The sequence below is a fragment of the Watersipora subatra genome, chromosome 10 (genome assembly GCF_963576615.1).
Source record: "Watersipora subatra chromosome 10, tzWatSuba1.1, whole genome shotgun sequence".
Lineage (NCBI taxonomy): Eukaryota > Metazoa > Bryozoa > Gymnolaemata > Cheilostomatida > Watersiporidae > Watersipora > Watersipora subatra.
This window is the reverse complement of record NC_088717.1, coordinates 24,402,764-24,420,052: the sequence shown is the minus strand read 5'-3', so window position 1 is coordinate 24,420,052 and position 17,289 is coordinate 24,402,764. Positions and strand designations below refer to the sequence as shown.

Sequence of the window (17,289 nt, the reverse complement as noted above, 5' to 3'; positions counted from 1 at the left end):
CTGAGTCTGGTTATACTGTCCACTGTCCATTTCTTCCACAGCATCATCTCAATGCTCATTGCTGCCTGCTACACCCCATCAAGGCAAAGTTCCTACATCGCTGATGCAGCTGTCTTAGCTGATGCCGCTCAACCCTAAGAATAACCCAAGCTATTAATTTCTTAGTAAATGTCTTCATGAATTAAAACAAAGAAGCTGTGGCTACATTGTATTTTTGCTTTGATGTTAATCAAATAGAAACCAGCATTTTGCAAAACGTCTCAAAGAAAAAGCACACAGACATATAATGTAATTTTGGAGTTGCACACTCTCCCTAACGAATAAAAGTTGGTCCAACTAGGAGTTGTTGACCTTGATCTCAGCCGCATACGTCAAGAACCAATAAGATACAATAGAGCGTAACACTATTTGTTATTATTGATTGATCCATGGCTTGTTTATCCAGATACCAGTGACAATAAACAAGAACAATACACATTCATAGATAATTAATGAATATGCTAGTGACGAATTAAAATCAATACAACCCTCAGCTACCACTTCATATCCAGAACCATGCTTGTTCTCTTCGCGTGTTAGTCGCAAGCGTATATCATGTAATAATGAAGAGTTTTCTTGAAGACATCTTGAAGAACAAAGAGAAAAAGCGCTGAAAATCAGGTATGATTGTGGTGAAATGTGTCTATTACATTTAGTAGCAACGGTTTGTAATTTTCTGTACTACAACACAGAGAGTGAGCTGCCAAATACTTAAGGCTTGGCTTTAAGTTTTGAGATGTTGGATGGATGGATATCAACTTTATTTACACTGGCCAAGGCCATTCGATGAAAGTTAGACCATGAGACAAAAAACAAAATATAGTAAAGTAAATTACGTGTATGTATTCAAAGAAAAAGTTCTTTATGCAAAACGCTGTTCTATAACGTACTCAAGGTGTTGGTGTTTGGTGTAAGCTGTAGTAGTTTGTTGCAGAAGTTGGAATATAATGAAAGATCAGGCAGATTTGAAATATGATTTCAGTATTTTAAACAGCAAAAATCAAAAAACGCCTTGAGCTGCATTAAGTGCCCTTAACGCTGAAAAACAACATTATAGGCATTTAGACGCTGTTTGTAACTGCTCATATGTGTCAGGTAACATAACTCAAGCATAATTCAATATATAATTTTATACAAACAACTACACATTTAACCACAGATATGATAAACACATCAACATATAGTTCTCAATTTTTCTTCTCAGTTTTCGATAAAAATAGATACTAGCTTGGAGCAGCCTGAGATTACACTAAGAGTTATCACTCCCTGATCAGATATTTGGGTCCACCAACGATAGTTAACAATAAAACTTGTTAAAAAATATCTTTTTAAACCGCTAGTTTATCTATGATCTGGTACCTTTGCTGACACACCGTGAGTATCAATAAGTATAAATATTTTTACAAAATACTTGTTAGATGCTCACAGGAAAGTAGTAGTAAATTGTAGATCTTCTTTCAGTCTAGACTTTTGCTAGGGCGGCTCTAGGGACCTGAAGGTCATTCCAAGGTCATCCCCGAGCTGACGATAAAAGTTTAAAGAATTCAAGCTGTATTTTTAATTTGAGCTTATTTTCTTTGCCGACAGTAAAGTACAAAAAAGGTCAAAAGTGGAACAGCTGTACATCAAAATATATTTGTTAATAAATCTGCTATAAATATAAAAAGTGATCAAATATATCCATTATGGTCTTTGATGAAACGTTTAGTTTTATTTTTGATCAAGTTGCTCTAAGTAAATTTGAATTAAATTTCTGATAGCAACTATAACAAGGATTACTTTAAAGTTTGTAGGCCTCTCAGGGGTTTTACTCTCTTCTATTCATCCCCAAGAGCTAGTCTGAGATGTTATAAAATGCACCCTTTCCACTGACTTACGCATTAATAAAAAACTACCCCTTATCACTTTAACAATACAAACTAATTGCGCACTTTTTTGGCATGTTGCCCTTGTGTGGAACTCAATGAGACAGGTTTGGCCCCTATTTACTGCACTAAGCTAAAAAACATACCTTTTTTATGAAAACACTATAGAGTGTATGGCCACCAAAAACACTCCTAAAACGTGCTTTTTCCGTTGGGCCTAGCGGATAAAAGTTGAGAGTGAAACCCCAGGGAGGTCTATATGAGCTTGTTGTACACCTTTTATTTATAAGTATTGCATGTTTGAAGATTTGTGTTTCGGACACTTCCTTCAATGAAAAACATCGTCTGCCACTAACTGGTCAAACTGTTTGGAGGGCCAGTGCTGTTTTTCTCAGATAATTTTAGCAATGTTAGATTATCTAGCTCGTCCTTTCAACCAGTTTTTATCTTCAAGGATTCTTTTGTAATTTGCAAATATTTTTTCATAAACACCAAATGTTGTTATTTCAAAACTGCTGAATGCTGGATGGTTAGGGCTTTCAAAGGAATTATCTTTCCTTAGTCTATCCTGCATTGGCCCTTTTAGTTTTGAGCAATGTTAGCCATAGACCTGTATAGGGACCTCACTAAGTTATTTATAAGGATTTATGAGTGAATGATCAATGTCATTTTCACGTTACAGCTCTTTTGACAAGTATGAATGTGTTGTTGTTTTTAAAGTACAACACATATTTTTGTAGGGTTTATGCAGTGAATATATACAGCTTTAAAGTTTTATAAACTTCTTAGTTTGTTATAAAATATATTAGTCATGTTTAATTCATGGTCAGGTTCTTATTTATACACAGAAAACCAGACTTAAGGAAAAAAATTGGCTAATGTTTTCAATGCTGTTAGAACAAAGTTGAACTGATCCTTAAAGGTTTATACTGACTATTGTTTGCACATTTTATTTATATAAATATATTATGTATTAATTCAAATAGGTGGTAAGAAGATAATTTAGTTTCTTGATTTGCACTCGAGTCATACCTTACTTTCTGTTGCCTGGCAATAAGATGCTACTGTGAATAGTAAGCGAGCAGCCACCTATATCAAGGGACACCTGCAGCCACTTGCTCCATCCAGTCATATGTCAATTTAGTCAACTATTTTTAGTTGCCTTTTAACTGCGGCCACCTGTCAGTCATAGTCATTCCTCACTATCAGAAGCAATGTCAGCAAATGAAGAGAGTGTAGATCACTTAGTTAAGCTGATAGATGGTAACAAGTTGGAGGAGGTGAAGGAGTTTGTGGAGGGCGCCAACGACGCAGTTAAGCTGCTTACTACAACTGGAAAGAAAGGTAGTGCACTGAACCCTATCTCTTGTTTGCATCGCATCTGCTGAGATTGCCTAAGCTAATTTTAGAAATATGAACTTTGACTAATTAATGAAAAGCCATCTGATGTAAGGAAATATTTTATACATGTAATTAGTAGACATGCTGACTTAGTGGGAATGTTTGCAGTCCCAAAGTTGTTTGCATCAGTTTGAACTACATGTAGTTCATGCGCCTCATAGACTATTATAAGAATATTTTAAAGCATTGTGTAACACTTTGAAGCCTACACACATTGTACATACAAGGAGGCCCCATGACCGTATCACAACCTTCCATCGACTGTCAAAGCACTTAGAATAAGACATGATTTTAACTGAAGAAATTTGAAGCTTCAAGCTTGTAGAACTCAATGACAAAAAACATAAACCAAATAGAATAAATAGTTTTTTTTCACTCTTCCTCAGAAAAATGATGCTTCAGAGATAACTGAAAAAAGAACAATGATTGCAGTACACTAAGTCTGATAGAGTGTGTATTTGTTACGAATATAAAAACAAGAAGTTTTATTGTAAAGCTCTTGTAGCTAAAGAGATAAATCTTTCTAGCTTTGTCCATTTCTAAGAATTTTCCATTTTCTATTTCCACCACTAAAGATTTTAAGTGACACAGACAAATGTCTAAACCACTTCCTCTTTCTGAATTAGCTTTTTTATCAATTTTTTTACAATTACCAACGAATCAACTTATTTGCTACTTTCTGCTTTGTTACAATCTAATTGTAGTTTTACAGTTTTTACAGCAAATAGCCTGTTTGACAAACCTTCCATAGGTGTGGTTGCTAAGGTAATTGATAGATTATTATGCCCTTTTATTGAACAGGTTTTTCTCCGCTTCACAATGCTGTCTTCTGCTCACACGCTGACATCGTCACCTACATCCTTACTAAGCAGATAGATGTGAACTCAGCACTTCGCACTACTGTTCGAAAAGGTAGAGCGGTCAATATTCCTTAGAACATATACAGCTGCTATGTATCTTACCGCCGATTAATTACTAGCTAATCGGGTTCGATAAACTTCATCTTGAAATGCTCTAGGCTTTTAGTTACGTTGTAGAGTTATCTTCTCTTAAAATGGTTATTAAAGCTAGTCAGAAAACCATTAGTTTTTGAGAGCAAGAGAAGGTAACATGTTGAGGGCTTTAATGCATCAACGATAGGAAACGAGTAGCATTGTATGTCTCTGTGACGTGCATGTCTCTGTGTCCTGTACGTATCTGTGTGACCTGCATGTCTGTGTGACCTGCATGTCTGTGTGAATAACAATTGAAGTCATCTTGAGTGTTTCTATTTCTATTTTTCATCCAACACTTCATGTCCTCCATTGTATGTAAAGTGCGCTTGACATAAAGTTACTACTTACCATCATTGAATGGTTGAAAATATTGACTCAATGAAGCAAGTTTTATTATTTTTTGCTAGAATATGTGACAGTGAAATATGTTTATTTATCATTCTTTATTATTGTCATTAGGTAATTTAGCTATGTTATACTGAGATTCAAATATTAGGGGCTTTCACTTTATTGAAGACCATTTGATCTCATAGAAAACATTTTTTTCCAAATTATGCCAGGCCAGTCATAAAAAGGGTAACAGTTAGTCAATGAAATCAAATAAATAGTTTGATATATAGCATTTAAAATACCTTTTTCTGTTAAGAAAATGGATATTAGGTAGAACACTGTTAAAGGAAATAGCAATAATGTTTTCAAAATAATTGTTATTCGCTATTCAGTTACTGGTATGGTTCCCAGCATTTTCACACTTTGTTTTATACACACAATGTAAAAACCACAGGGCACATTAATATGTGGCTTTTATGGGTCTGTCATAAAATAAAGTCAAACGTAGGGTTGTGTGCTGTCTAACTGTAGCCAGCTATCAACATAGAAAATTAAAAGTTGAGCCGCAATGGTTTGTTTTGTTAGCATCAGTTCTAACATACTAGTAGCTGAGCAGTCTGGTGTGTCGCAGAAGAACTTCAGGTGTGCTGACAAAGCGCGCAGAATAATTATATGCACAATAATTCTATAGTAATGGCATTTGAACAATTGGTACAGGTGGTAAAACAGCTTGCCTGAATGCTAAGCTAAGTGCTGGGAGTTCAAATCCCATCTAATGCAAACCTTTTTTGAATGTTTGTTTTAGTATTGGTAATGATGTTCTAAATATTTAATACATAACTTTGCAAGTTTTTTAAGAAATAACTTCAAAAGCAGACCGATGCTGCTGTATATATGTATACCGTGTACAACAAGATACTACAAGCTATAGGTATTGAACAAATGGTATCATTCATGAACCTCTGGGCAGTTGAACAGAAATCTAGCTAAGAAAGTTTTAAACAGTAAAACTAACCAATCAATGCCTAGATGATTATCATCCAACCAATCATACAATCACATACATCAAATTGTTGTGTAACTTGGTAGTATATTTAAACTTTTCCAATTACAATTTGTTGTACGATGAGATAAACCAATTATATGCGTAGGTGTTGATTGGTATGAGCAAGGATCGACAGCGCTGCATATCGCCTGCTCTAAGAGACATACCGATGTGATAGAGGCATTGCTTGCTGCCGGAGCATCTCTTGATATAGTTAATGGTGGAGCGGCTCAACAAACTCCTCTTCATGTTGCTGCTGAACACGGTAAGGTCTTTGATGTACCGACAATAGACAAAGCTCTATGGCTCATATCGGTATGCCTGGCTCATTTGTGTGAAGTTATAAAGCAACACATGATTAGCATTATACTGTTGGGAAGTGTTTTCATTTGTAACTTTGGAGTACACTGTGAAGTAAAGAGAACATAACTGCTTAGGAAAAGGTAAAATACAGTATGGGAGCAGGCGTAGGTCAGTACATAGGTCAGTAGGTCAAGTTACATAAGGACTGTATTGGTGGTGTTAGGAAGGGCATCTAACCACAATTGCTTTTGTGTCAAGTTGGGTCTTTGGTGTCTAAACTGACGCCTTATCTGCGCTCCTGCGTGGATAAGTAGGGGTGGCTAGCAGCCCTGCAGGACTAAAAACAAAACATGACCAAAGATGGAGAAGGTTCTCTGTGAGTGAAGATGGTGTCTAGAGATGGTGTTTTAATAGAAACACCCAGAAGGCAATGGCAAACCACTGTGGAAACCTGCTAAGAGCGGTCATGGTTACAGGAAGTGGGAGAACCATGATCACTTATGTCCTCACAGGACATGGTATCTAGGGAAGGAAAAATAAAATATAACTGTCTTAGTAAAATATAAAACCAAGTGCTGCCTATTTTCCTTAAAGCAGGTAAAAAAGCTTTTTTTGAAGAAAACATTTTCACACTATTTGTAATAATGTCACGAAGTCATTGACTCGGTTCCAGTTTTGCAGGCCATACATTAACATAAAATGTCATGGCATTTTATTTTTACTTCATTTTTTGTCTTATTATTTATGGTATACACATTTATTATTAGCTGGCCCGAAGAGACATCTCAAATGACTAAAGAGCATTCCAACTAATTGCAAATCTCCGTCATATTCCAGCACCTCCTAGTCCAATGAATGGTCTTTCCAAATCTTGGTGTCTTCTTACTCTGTTAAAGGGTTATTTTAGGTTGATTATAAGTTTCAATATCTTTCATGGTTTATGTCCTCGTTTTTCATGTGGCAATTACTGGTTTTGAACTCATTGTAACTTACATAATATGCACAAAATTCATACAACTTTTAATTATTATTTTGAAAATATTATTGCCAGTTCTTTTAAAATGTTTCATTTAATATTATTTTCTTAACAGAAAACAATATTTTAAACAATATATGTCAAACCATTCATTAGATTTGATTGATTAACTGTTGCCCTTTTCTTTGGTTCTTCAATGGCATAATTTGAGAGAAAATTTTGTTTGATTTAAATGATGACCAATAAAGATAACAAAAATTGTTCGTGACTTAATTCAGTGCAAAAGATTTGTACAGCGTAAAGTAATTTAGGTCAATGGCAGCACTTTGAGCAAAACCACCCAACAATGGTCATCCATGTCATTAGTTGAAATAGAGACAATTCCACAAAGCAAGTTTTGCTATATTGTCTTTTATCTATTAGTGTTCCTTTTAAATTTTGAATCGAGTTTTATTTTTCGAATGGAGTTTTATTTTTCGAATGGAGTTTTATTTTTTGAATAGAGTTTTATTTTTTGAATTGAGCTTTATTTTTTGAATCAGTTTTTTTAAATTGAGTTTTATTTTATTAATTGAGTTTTATTTTTTGAATTGAGTTTTGTTTTTTGAATTGAATTTTATTTTTTTAATTGAGTTTTATTTTTTATTGAGTTTTAATTTTTCACGAAGTAAGACAATTACTAAGACGTACACCATAAAAAATCATTGATAAAGGCTCCATGTACACAATAGCTTGGCCAATCAAGATCCAGAGCCTAGTTGGCAGGCAGTATGTCTTCCCTAACCTACTCCCATGGATTAATTGGAAACATCTAGTCCCTGTCTGTTATAGGTTACCTGACACATGTAGAAGAGCTAGTAGTTGCTGGAGCAAGTCCTACTTATATTGATCAAAGTGGAGAGATGCCTATTCACAAAGCTGCCCGCAATGGCCATAGTCCAGTAGTCGTCTATCTGCTTACAAACGGTGGAGACGTGAACCCATCTAACAAGGATGGTGAGTATGTGCATTTCATACAAATACTAGTGTTTTACACCAGATGTGGTCTACTAAATTAGTTGTATAAACATCCAACTTAAATATTAGTGTGTGAGCAAGCTCTCGAAGATAGAGTATGCCTGCTTAGTTTACTGAAAGCAGAGGCTGTGTGTGTTTTTTATGAGCCATTACTATACAAACAATGGCTCCATGGTCTTGGCTGGACAAGTCTGAGTTCAGTGGCAAAAAAATCTTGAGGATTAGAAACATGACCAGTTGCAAAAAACAATTTAAACTAAGAAATATAAAAATCAAGGTTTAAATAGGAAAAATTCTAAGAGCAGTTGTCTGGGTAAAATGCAGTAATCTTTCATCTTTCAGGTTTGTTTCTGTTTGGACAAAATGAAATGAAAAAATCTGTCACTTGGTTTTATTGCAATGCGCATGTGATTTCAGAGTTTAGCTCTGTATGACATTTTAGCTCCGTATTTTTTTGTATTTAGAAACTGAGTTTGGTTATTGAATTTTAGATATATGGTGCAGCTAAAACTATTTGAAGTTTTGGTTATTTTTTGCGCACATCTTAAAAATGACAACCATAGATTTTGTTAAGCAATAAGCTCATTAAAGTGATGGCATTGACTAGTCATCATCACTCTTTACCGTAATCTGTCTGTTGTTCCATTCATCTGAAGCAATGACTGAAGGCTAAGGATAAAGACAGCATCATGCGGCGTTCCAATCTATGATATTCAACTTTGTCACCTGGTGCGCTACCTTCCACGCCACTAAACCACCTTCCGTAATACAATAGCTTTATTGTGCACATATTTATTCTCTGCATTTTATTGGCACACCTGATGGTCTCTCACAGCACACTGGGTATCTATAGAGTAGGGGTCATATTACCATGACCTCTTCAGGACAACTAAACTCACAGCTATATTACCTAAAGGTTGTAACAAACTGTTTGTAAATTATGCTTAAAGGTTGACTTGCAACAAAATTCACATTACAGCTATTTGATGTCATAAGATTCCCTATGTCTTACTCTGTTGTGTTGTTGGTGCAAAATATATGGAATTGTGATTACAAACTCTTAAAAGCTAAAAAACGAACAGTTAATCGCAGCCATGCGAGATCGCCGTAGCTTGGATTCTCTTTCCAAAACGGCTCAAATGGGATGTAGTTGTTACAGGATGGTTTCTGTTTACACATTCATGCAACTTCATTCGTCGAAATATTCTCACAAATATACTTCACGCATTCAATAAAACCATATCTATTGTTCTTACGCGCCTACTTTATCGTCATTGTAATGCTGTCACTTTTAGCAGTGATATCTTATAACCTACCGTAAAAATTCATTTAATTTTTTAACCTTACCTCGAAGGAGTACATATCACTTTTTGATAATCATAACGAGCCTGTTGGTCACCTGTGATAATCGAAAAGTGCTGCAAAAATTATTTGCGAAGTATTGGGTCACATGATCAGATTACGATTTGACGATTAGATAATGCCGAAACAAAACTGTAAAGTAGCGAGCATCTATATTTGATACGGGGTCTTCAGTAAACCCAAAGTGTTTATCATAAACTAGTGCTACGATAAGTTTTATATTGAGCTTTTTATTGGCCTTTCAATTCACGTGAGAACATCACGTGACAAGACAATAACCAAACTGTAATGACTACGTCAGAGCAATAAACAGATTCCCATCAGCGGCGGCTTTTCGTTTTTGAGCTTTTAAGAGCTTGTAATCAAATTTCCACATATTTGGCACCTACAACACAAAAGAATAGCCCATGGTGAATCTTTTGATACCAAATAATTGTAATGTAAATTTTGTTGCAAGTCAACTTTTAAGATAGACAAATACACTAATTATAAATGATCTTATTGATGCGCGTTGCAATAAAGCAAAAAGTTCACATTTGTTGACTGGGCTATTGTGATCTTTTCTACTTTGGCACAGACAGACTTCTGAATAAGCATGTTATTGTATTTTTACTTGTTCAGGATATACTCCTCTGATGCTAGCTGTGTGTGGAGGTCACCTGAAGACCACCCTATTGCTGTTAGAAAATGAGGCTGACATAACTTGCTCGGATAATGATCAGAACAGCCTTCTTGCACTGTCTATACTCAACCATCAAGAAGACATAGTTCCCCTTCTTCTTGACAATGAGGTTAGCGGCACAACGAAATAATTCTTTTTCTTGTCACAGAAGTTGGCGGCAAACTCATGATTTTAGAGGTTTTGTAGCATTATACTGACATTCATACACATAAAAAATTATACTCATGCTGTTTTGTTATAATTCTGTCAGCTGGTCACCATCTATAAACAGTAGTGAGCAAGTTTAGCCAATGAGTTATCTTTCTCCTTCTCTATTTGCACCAAGCAGGTAAATCCTAATAGCCCAAACTCTGAAGGCAACACACCCCTACATATTGCCTGTCAATTAAACCAGCCAACTACTGTTGAAATATTGCTGGATATCGGTGTTGAACCAGATGCTGTGAATAACCTCGGTCAGACAGCATTACACATCGCTGCTACCTCTAACAACCACATGATCGTCGGTCAACTCATCTCTGCTGGAGTCCAAACAGATATGGCCGACAATCAAGGTGAATACAGCTGCTACTATTTTCTAAACACAAGCAGACACATGATTTACTTTTGCTGATCTCTCTACAGGTACTTTAGCAAGGATTATAACCTGATATATGATCTCTTATGAAAATTACTGTCCAAAATCTAACTGGCCAAAACACCAGAAATCATTATAAGCGAGCAACTTGCTTCAATTTTTCTCTCTTTTACATCTTCTTCTTTAGACTTTGTATGCATTCAACTACTCATAAAGCCTTTAAAGTGTTTTTACAAGTAAGCTCAATAAAGATAAGTTTTTATAAGGATGCGGTAATTAAATAATTGAAAAAAACACTAAAAATACTTTTCACTTAAAAGTAAAAAATAAGTATTTTAAAAACAAGTTTTGTAAAATATTATAAGGCTGTTTAAAACTTATTTTTTACAGACACAATAATAAAATTAGCTAAATATTTAAACTTTCACTAAAAAAACAAATAGATGTTTTAAACATTTCAACTGGAAGAAACAAAAGCTAAAAATACTGGAAAACATCAAATTATATTTCCTACTTTTATTTATGTGTATTTCAATCAAAAATATTTTGCACTTTTTAAGAAAAACATATCTTTTGTAAAATTTTTTCTAGTACATCTTAAAGCTATTAGGAAGCTAATTTCTAAGCAAACAATAATACAATTAGCTGAATATTTGAAGTTACGATAGAAAATAAAAGCAGCTGTCTTGAACATGTATTTGGTAAACTGCTAAAAGTAAAATTTATAAAAGTTATTAAAAAAGCGTCGAATTTTGTTTCAGATTTTTCTTTATGCAAATTTCATTTTTTTTCACAACGATATTAAACTGACATAATGGCAGCTATCAGAACGAATCATAAGTGACATTTGGTTTACTTTCAAAATATAATTTTAAAATATGTTTCAGTAGACCTTTGATATAAACTATATAACATGCTATTTTGCTTTTATTCAACTTTTATTAATGCATTATACTATATATTATATAAATTAATTGTAGACTAACAAATTTATTGTAAAAGTTTAATATTTTTACAATTAATCACTTTGTTTTAAACAACATTTTATAATTTATTTACTTAAAAATTCTAAACTTTTCAACAGTGCTGGCAAAACATTTAAACAATTGGCTCGTCTTTAACATTTGAAATATCTGCTCAAAAAAATCACCAACAAGTTTGCTGAGGATTAATACAAAGAACCCAAATATCATTCCTTACTTGATAACTTACACATTTTTCCGATGCAATTAACTCGCCACATTTTAACTTTTGAAAGTAGAATTTGTATCGGCTTAGAAATATTGTGTTGCAGGAAAACTAGCTGTAGACTTGACGACACAAGGAGAACTCATAGCTATGATCACAGCTGGAGTTGCTTCCCCTCCAGCTCCTCAGAGAGAGAAGACGATTCTTGAAATAGACTTAGCTGATTTGCAGCGAGCTTCGGATCCGTCAACAACCACTAACACCAATGCCGATGTGTATGCTGACAACGATTCAATGCAGGGAAACGCAGATCAAATGCCACTCACATTTCATGAAAATGATCCATATAGACAGCATGAAAGCATGACCTTGCAATCTGCTGCTGCTGAAATAGCGTCACATAAAGCAGATGAAGTAGCCCCTGTATACATTGAGTCATCGGAGCCATCGACTGCTCACATAGTTAGTGCTGATCGTCAGCAGCAGATGACTGAGACTAAACAAACCAAACACCGGCAGCCCGCTCAACTACCAAGACATACCTATGGTGGGTGCTTAGGCTAAAACGAAACTATCGAGTTTTCAGCTTTAAAAATTACAAATTGCAGCTTTAAAAATTACAGCTTTAAAATATTAAAAATTACAAATTACAGCAGACAAACCAAGAATTGTCTGGATAAAAAATAAAACTCCAGTTTCTAATTTTATTTGTTTATTTTAGTACTTTTCAAACAAATAAACAAAACAATGGTATAAATAATCAGTCTTTACTTCTGATTGGCACAATTGTTCTGTGGGTTTGGAAGGTGGTTAATTAGCTCAGTTGGTTAAAGAATCAGTCTAATATATGTAGTATCTTGGGTTGAAGCCCTAAATTGGACAACATTTTAACCATCTCATTACGAAATTGTATTTAGCGTCATTTTCATTCACCAAAATGTATTTTTCGATCTTAATGCCTCTTTAGGGTGAGTAAACCAAAATTTTAAGTCTAAAATCTGGGTAAATATCAAAAAAGCCACAAAAATTTTCAGATGCATGGTTTAATTAGAATTTAGTTTTTATTTAGGACAAACAGACAGACAAACAATGACAAACTATATATATATATATATAGATTGTAGATAAAAATTGTCATGAGCGTATCATTTTGAACAATAGTGGTTGCGCGCCTCTTAATATAGTGTGTTACCAAAACTACTGGCAATCATTAAGAATATCAAACAACATGGATTTAAAACTCAAAGACTGGCAGCATCTACAGCCATAAAAGCCACACCCAGCATTGTCTTGCTCAAAATTTAATAACTTAGTTTTAATAATGCAAGAAATGTTCTATCTCGAGCAAAGCGACCCTTGCATAAAGGAAGTATTCGAGACAGTTGAGTGACTCAGCTCTGCTGGAATACAAATGTTTTACCAATGACACCAACTCTTGTTAGGCCTCTGCAATAGCTCATAATTTTAGCGTAGCGATATATTTGTAGCATAAATAGATATATTATACAAGAACAGCGCAGGATACAGCTTGCTGAGCCACATCTTAGGAAGGGTGGCATTCTACTAAATCTGAAATTATCTAAAGTTTAAAGGAAACTTAGATTCAAACAATAAAGCCAACTAGCAAGTAGCAAACGAACTAGCAATTTTCAAATAAACTATCAAATGGCAAGTCAACAAGCAGTTGCCAAATATGCACAATATACACAGGCTTGGCTTGTCTGCTTATTTATCTGTCAACATTTTTTAGAAAACCCTGATCGACAGTCATGGCAGCAAAGTCAGCACCAAGGCCAGTTTCAGCAACCGATAAAAGTTGACAAGGCGACAGTTGACACTCTGAGAGGCAAAGTAAAGGGATTAGAGGCTCAAGTCCTTACTCTAGGGATCGGAGATGACAAGGCTGTCGTTCTTTACAGGTGAATCTATTGTCTAACTAGCAGAATGGTCAGCGTTGCACGGGATTTGAAAACAGCTTATAAACAGTTGCAGGTAACGTAGTTGTCTGCCACTTGCCATTAGCCTGGCAAACAGCCAATCGCTAATTTGAGTAAGGTAGTAAAACTAAACTTACTAATTAGAGCTGTGAGAGCAAGCATAAAATGATGTTGTACCATAACACAGAGCGGTATGTGTATTTTCACCCACATAGTAACATATATTGTCGAAATGAATCCATCAGTATTGTGTAGCTCAATGGTTTAGCATTTTGTTTGGGAAACAGGAGGCTCCAAGATCAAATCTTCTGTGATCCGGATTCTTTTTTCCAAGATTTTAATAGCTATATCTAGACATCCAAACATATGACAAACTTTGAGATTTATATACATGTATATAGATTTAGCAACTTCTTTGCATAACAGATTTGTCCACCTTACTAAAAGAAACAGTGTTATGGCAAGTGTCAAGGTTTTATCTTATGGTTTTTTTATTATAAAACTAGCCAATATTTTAATGACTTGTCAAAGTTTAAGGTTTGCTGATACCCTGAGGCCTTACAAGTTCCGGCTGATTGCGAGCATGACGTGTTTTTATGTTACCGTAAAACTGAATGTTTCTACAATATTTATGCTATGTATGGAATGATTATACATATATCAGTAAAATCAAATATTGAGTAAAAACTGAAAGAATAATAAAAAGCATATCAAAGTATTCATTAGCATGGTGCCACATATACATGTATATGTCTATTTACTTGTGGATAGTCATAAGCCAGCTGTATAGCAAAGTAAATTTATGCCCCTCTGTCGGTCTGTTCACCTGTTTGTCTGTTCGTAGGTCTGTGTGTCTGTTGCTATGTCTGTCTGTCTGTTTATAGGTTTGTGCGTCTGTTGCTATGTCTGTCTGTTTGTTCGTAGGTCTGTGTGTCTGTTGCTATGTCTGTGTGTCTGTTACTATGCCTGTTTGTCTGTTCGTAGGTCCATTTGTCTGTTGCTATGTCTGTCTGTTGCTATGTCTGTCTGTTTGTTGGTAGGTCTGTCTGTCTGTCTAACTGAGCAAATTTCTGTCTTTTTTCTTTTTCCGCTTGCTCTTCTACCTATGGTGTTTTAATAGCACATCTGACCTATGAGCAAATTGGTCTCTTGGCCTATTGATACATCTACCAATTGGCTCATCCGCCTTTCAGGCCAATAACCGTTTGTCTCATTGGTCTATCTACCCACTTGTCTGTTTGCTTGTTCAGATCTTTAGCTGTCCATGTATCTATCACACATGGTTGTTATTGCAATGCTCATATTTGCCTAACAAAAGCTTTTTCACATTTGTTTTATAAATTAGAAAAGCAAACAATTTTATATTGACCAAAGGTATGGCCACGTGTGCCGAATGTTTTGGTCAAAATCATGAGATATGCAAAAATATTCAGAAACACGACAATATTCAGCCAAAATTCACAGAATTTTCAAACTTGTGGTGCACACCAAAATCGTCAACGAAACGCTTTCAATTGGCTGAACAATTTATTGACAAATTTGACTTTAGCAGCTTTCACTATAATTTGGTATAGGTTGAGACACATAGAATGGCATGTAAGAAAAATACCAACACAGTTCAACATAATAAATGCGATGCAACGGATTAGATTGCGTTAGAGATGGCACCCTTTCTAATCAGTTGAATCGTATTCACAATGTTGAATTGTGTTGCTATTTTATTGCGTGGCAGTATCTGTCACGGAAAATACCAATCGCAAAAGTTGCTCAAGTCGCGCTCGTTAATAATTTGCTCAGCCAATTAAAAGCGTTTCGTCGACGATTTTGGCGTGAATGCACAGCTTTTAAAATTCTGTGAGTGTTTCAAAATTCTTCGTGTTTTCCAAATATTTTCTAATAATTCAGGGAGTCGGTAAAAAAATTCGGCACATGTGGCCACACCTTTAGAGTGTGTGATCATCAAAAGTTTGGTAGACATAAAATCCTGAATTTCTGTCAGGTAGAGACAAATCTTAAGTTGAATGTTTTGGTTTTCTTGTAGACAATATGGGAAGTTGAATGAAGAAATAAGCCTGGCTAGACAGATGGTGAGGGACTATTTGCAGCAGCATCGACCACTAACACCACGATTAGAGTAAGACTACAGTCTATAAACCTATTGTTGTTACATTAAAAATGTTATTGAGCCACATCTTATGAAAGATGTTCCACTGAATCGGAAATTATCTAAAGTTTAAAGCAAACATAAATTCAAATTATAAAACCAACTAGCAAGTAGAAATTCAATAGGCAATCGCCAAATAAAATAGCAAGTGCCAAATCAACTAGCAATTGTCAAATAAGCTAGCAAGTGCCAAATCAACTAGCAATTGTCAAATAAGCTAGCAAGTGGTGAATCAACTAGCAATTGTCAAATAAACTAGCAAATGCCAAATCAACTAGCAATTGTCAAATAAGCTAGCAAGTGCCAAATCAACTAGCAATTGTCAAATAAGCTAGCAAGTGGTGAATCAACTAGCAATTGTCAAATAAACTAGCAAATGCCAAATCAACTAGCAATTGTCAAATAAGCTAGCAAATGGTGACTCAACTAGGAATTGTCAAATAAACTAGCAAGTGCCAAATCAACTAGCAATTGTCAAATAAGCTAGCAAGTGGTGAATCAACTAGCAATTGTCAAATAAACTAGCAATTGGTGGATCAACTAGCAATTGTCAAGTAAACTAGCAATTGGTGGATCAACTAGCAATTGTCAAATAAACTGGCAAGTGGTGACTTAACTAGCAATTGTCAAATAAACTAACAAATGGCAAGCCAACAAGCAACTGCCAAATGAAATAGCAATTGGCAAATCAACTAGGAATTGTTAAATAAGCTAGCAAGTGCCAAATCAACTAGCAGTTGTAAAATTAACTAGCAAGTGGTGGATCAACTAGCAATTGTCAAATAAACTAGCAAATGGTGACTCAACTAGCAATTGTCAAATAAGCTAGCAATTGTCAAATAAACTAGCAAGTGCCAAATCAACTAGCAATTGCCAAATACGCTAGCAAGTGCCAAATCAACTAGCAAGTGGTGGATCAACTAGCAATTGTCAAATAAGCTAGCAATTGTCAAATAAACAAGCAATTGTCAAATAAACAAGCAATTGCCAAATAAACAAGCAAGTGTCAAATAAACAAGCAATTGTCAAATAAACAAGCAATTGTCAAATAAACAAGCAATTGTCAAATAAACTAGCAAGTGCCAAATCAACTAGCAATTGCCAAATAAATTAGCAAGTGCCAAATCAACTAGCAATTGTCAAATAAATTAGCAAGTGGTGAATCAACTAGTGGTTACTTTTAAATACTAAATTAACTGTTACTGACACCGTCGTTCTCTCCTAGTTTGAACATGATAGGCAATATCTCTGTCCCAGGCTAGTCATTTTCAATTGCAGTTTGTTGCACTAGACCTAATTATGCGGTCTAGATGTTAATGAATTCAAAAGATTCTTCAACAACCAGCACCCAAAACAATTTTCAACACTTACTCAAGATAATTTTTTACAAAATTTAGTTTGTTGCTTT

General features: G+C 34.9%; 1 protein-coding gene across 1 annotated transcript; it reads left to right on the top strand.

Annotated features, from left to right (window-relative positions):
• Nucleotides 1–3,118: 3,118 nt before the first annotated feature.
• On the top strand, nt 3,119–15,855 carry LOC137406906 (ankyrin-3-like). The gene is made up of 7 exons (XM_068093506.1): nt 3,119–3,248; nt 7,786–7,950; nt 9,955–10,124; nt 10,344–10,569; nt 11,887–12,327; nt 13,531–13,699; nt 15,759–15,855. Exons 1-7 carry the CDS (start codon nt 3,119–3,121, stop codon nt 15,853–15,855), a joined length of 1,398 nt encoding a protein of 465 aa, XP_067949607.1.
• Nucleotides 15,856–17,289: the final 1,434 nt, after the last annotated feature.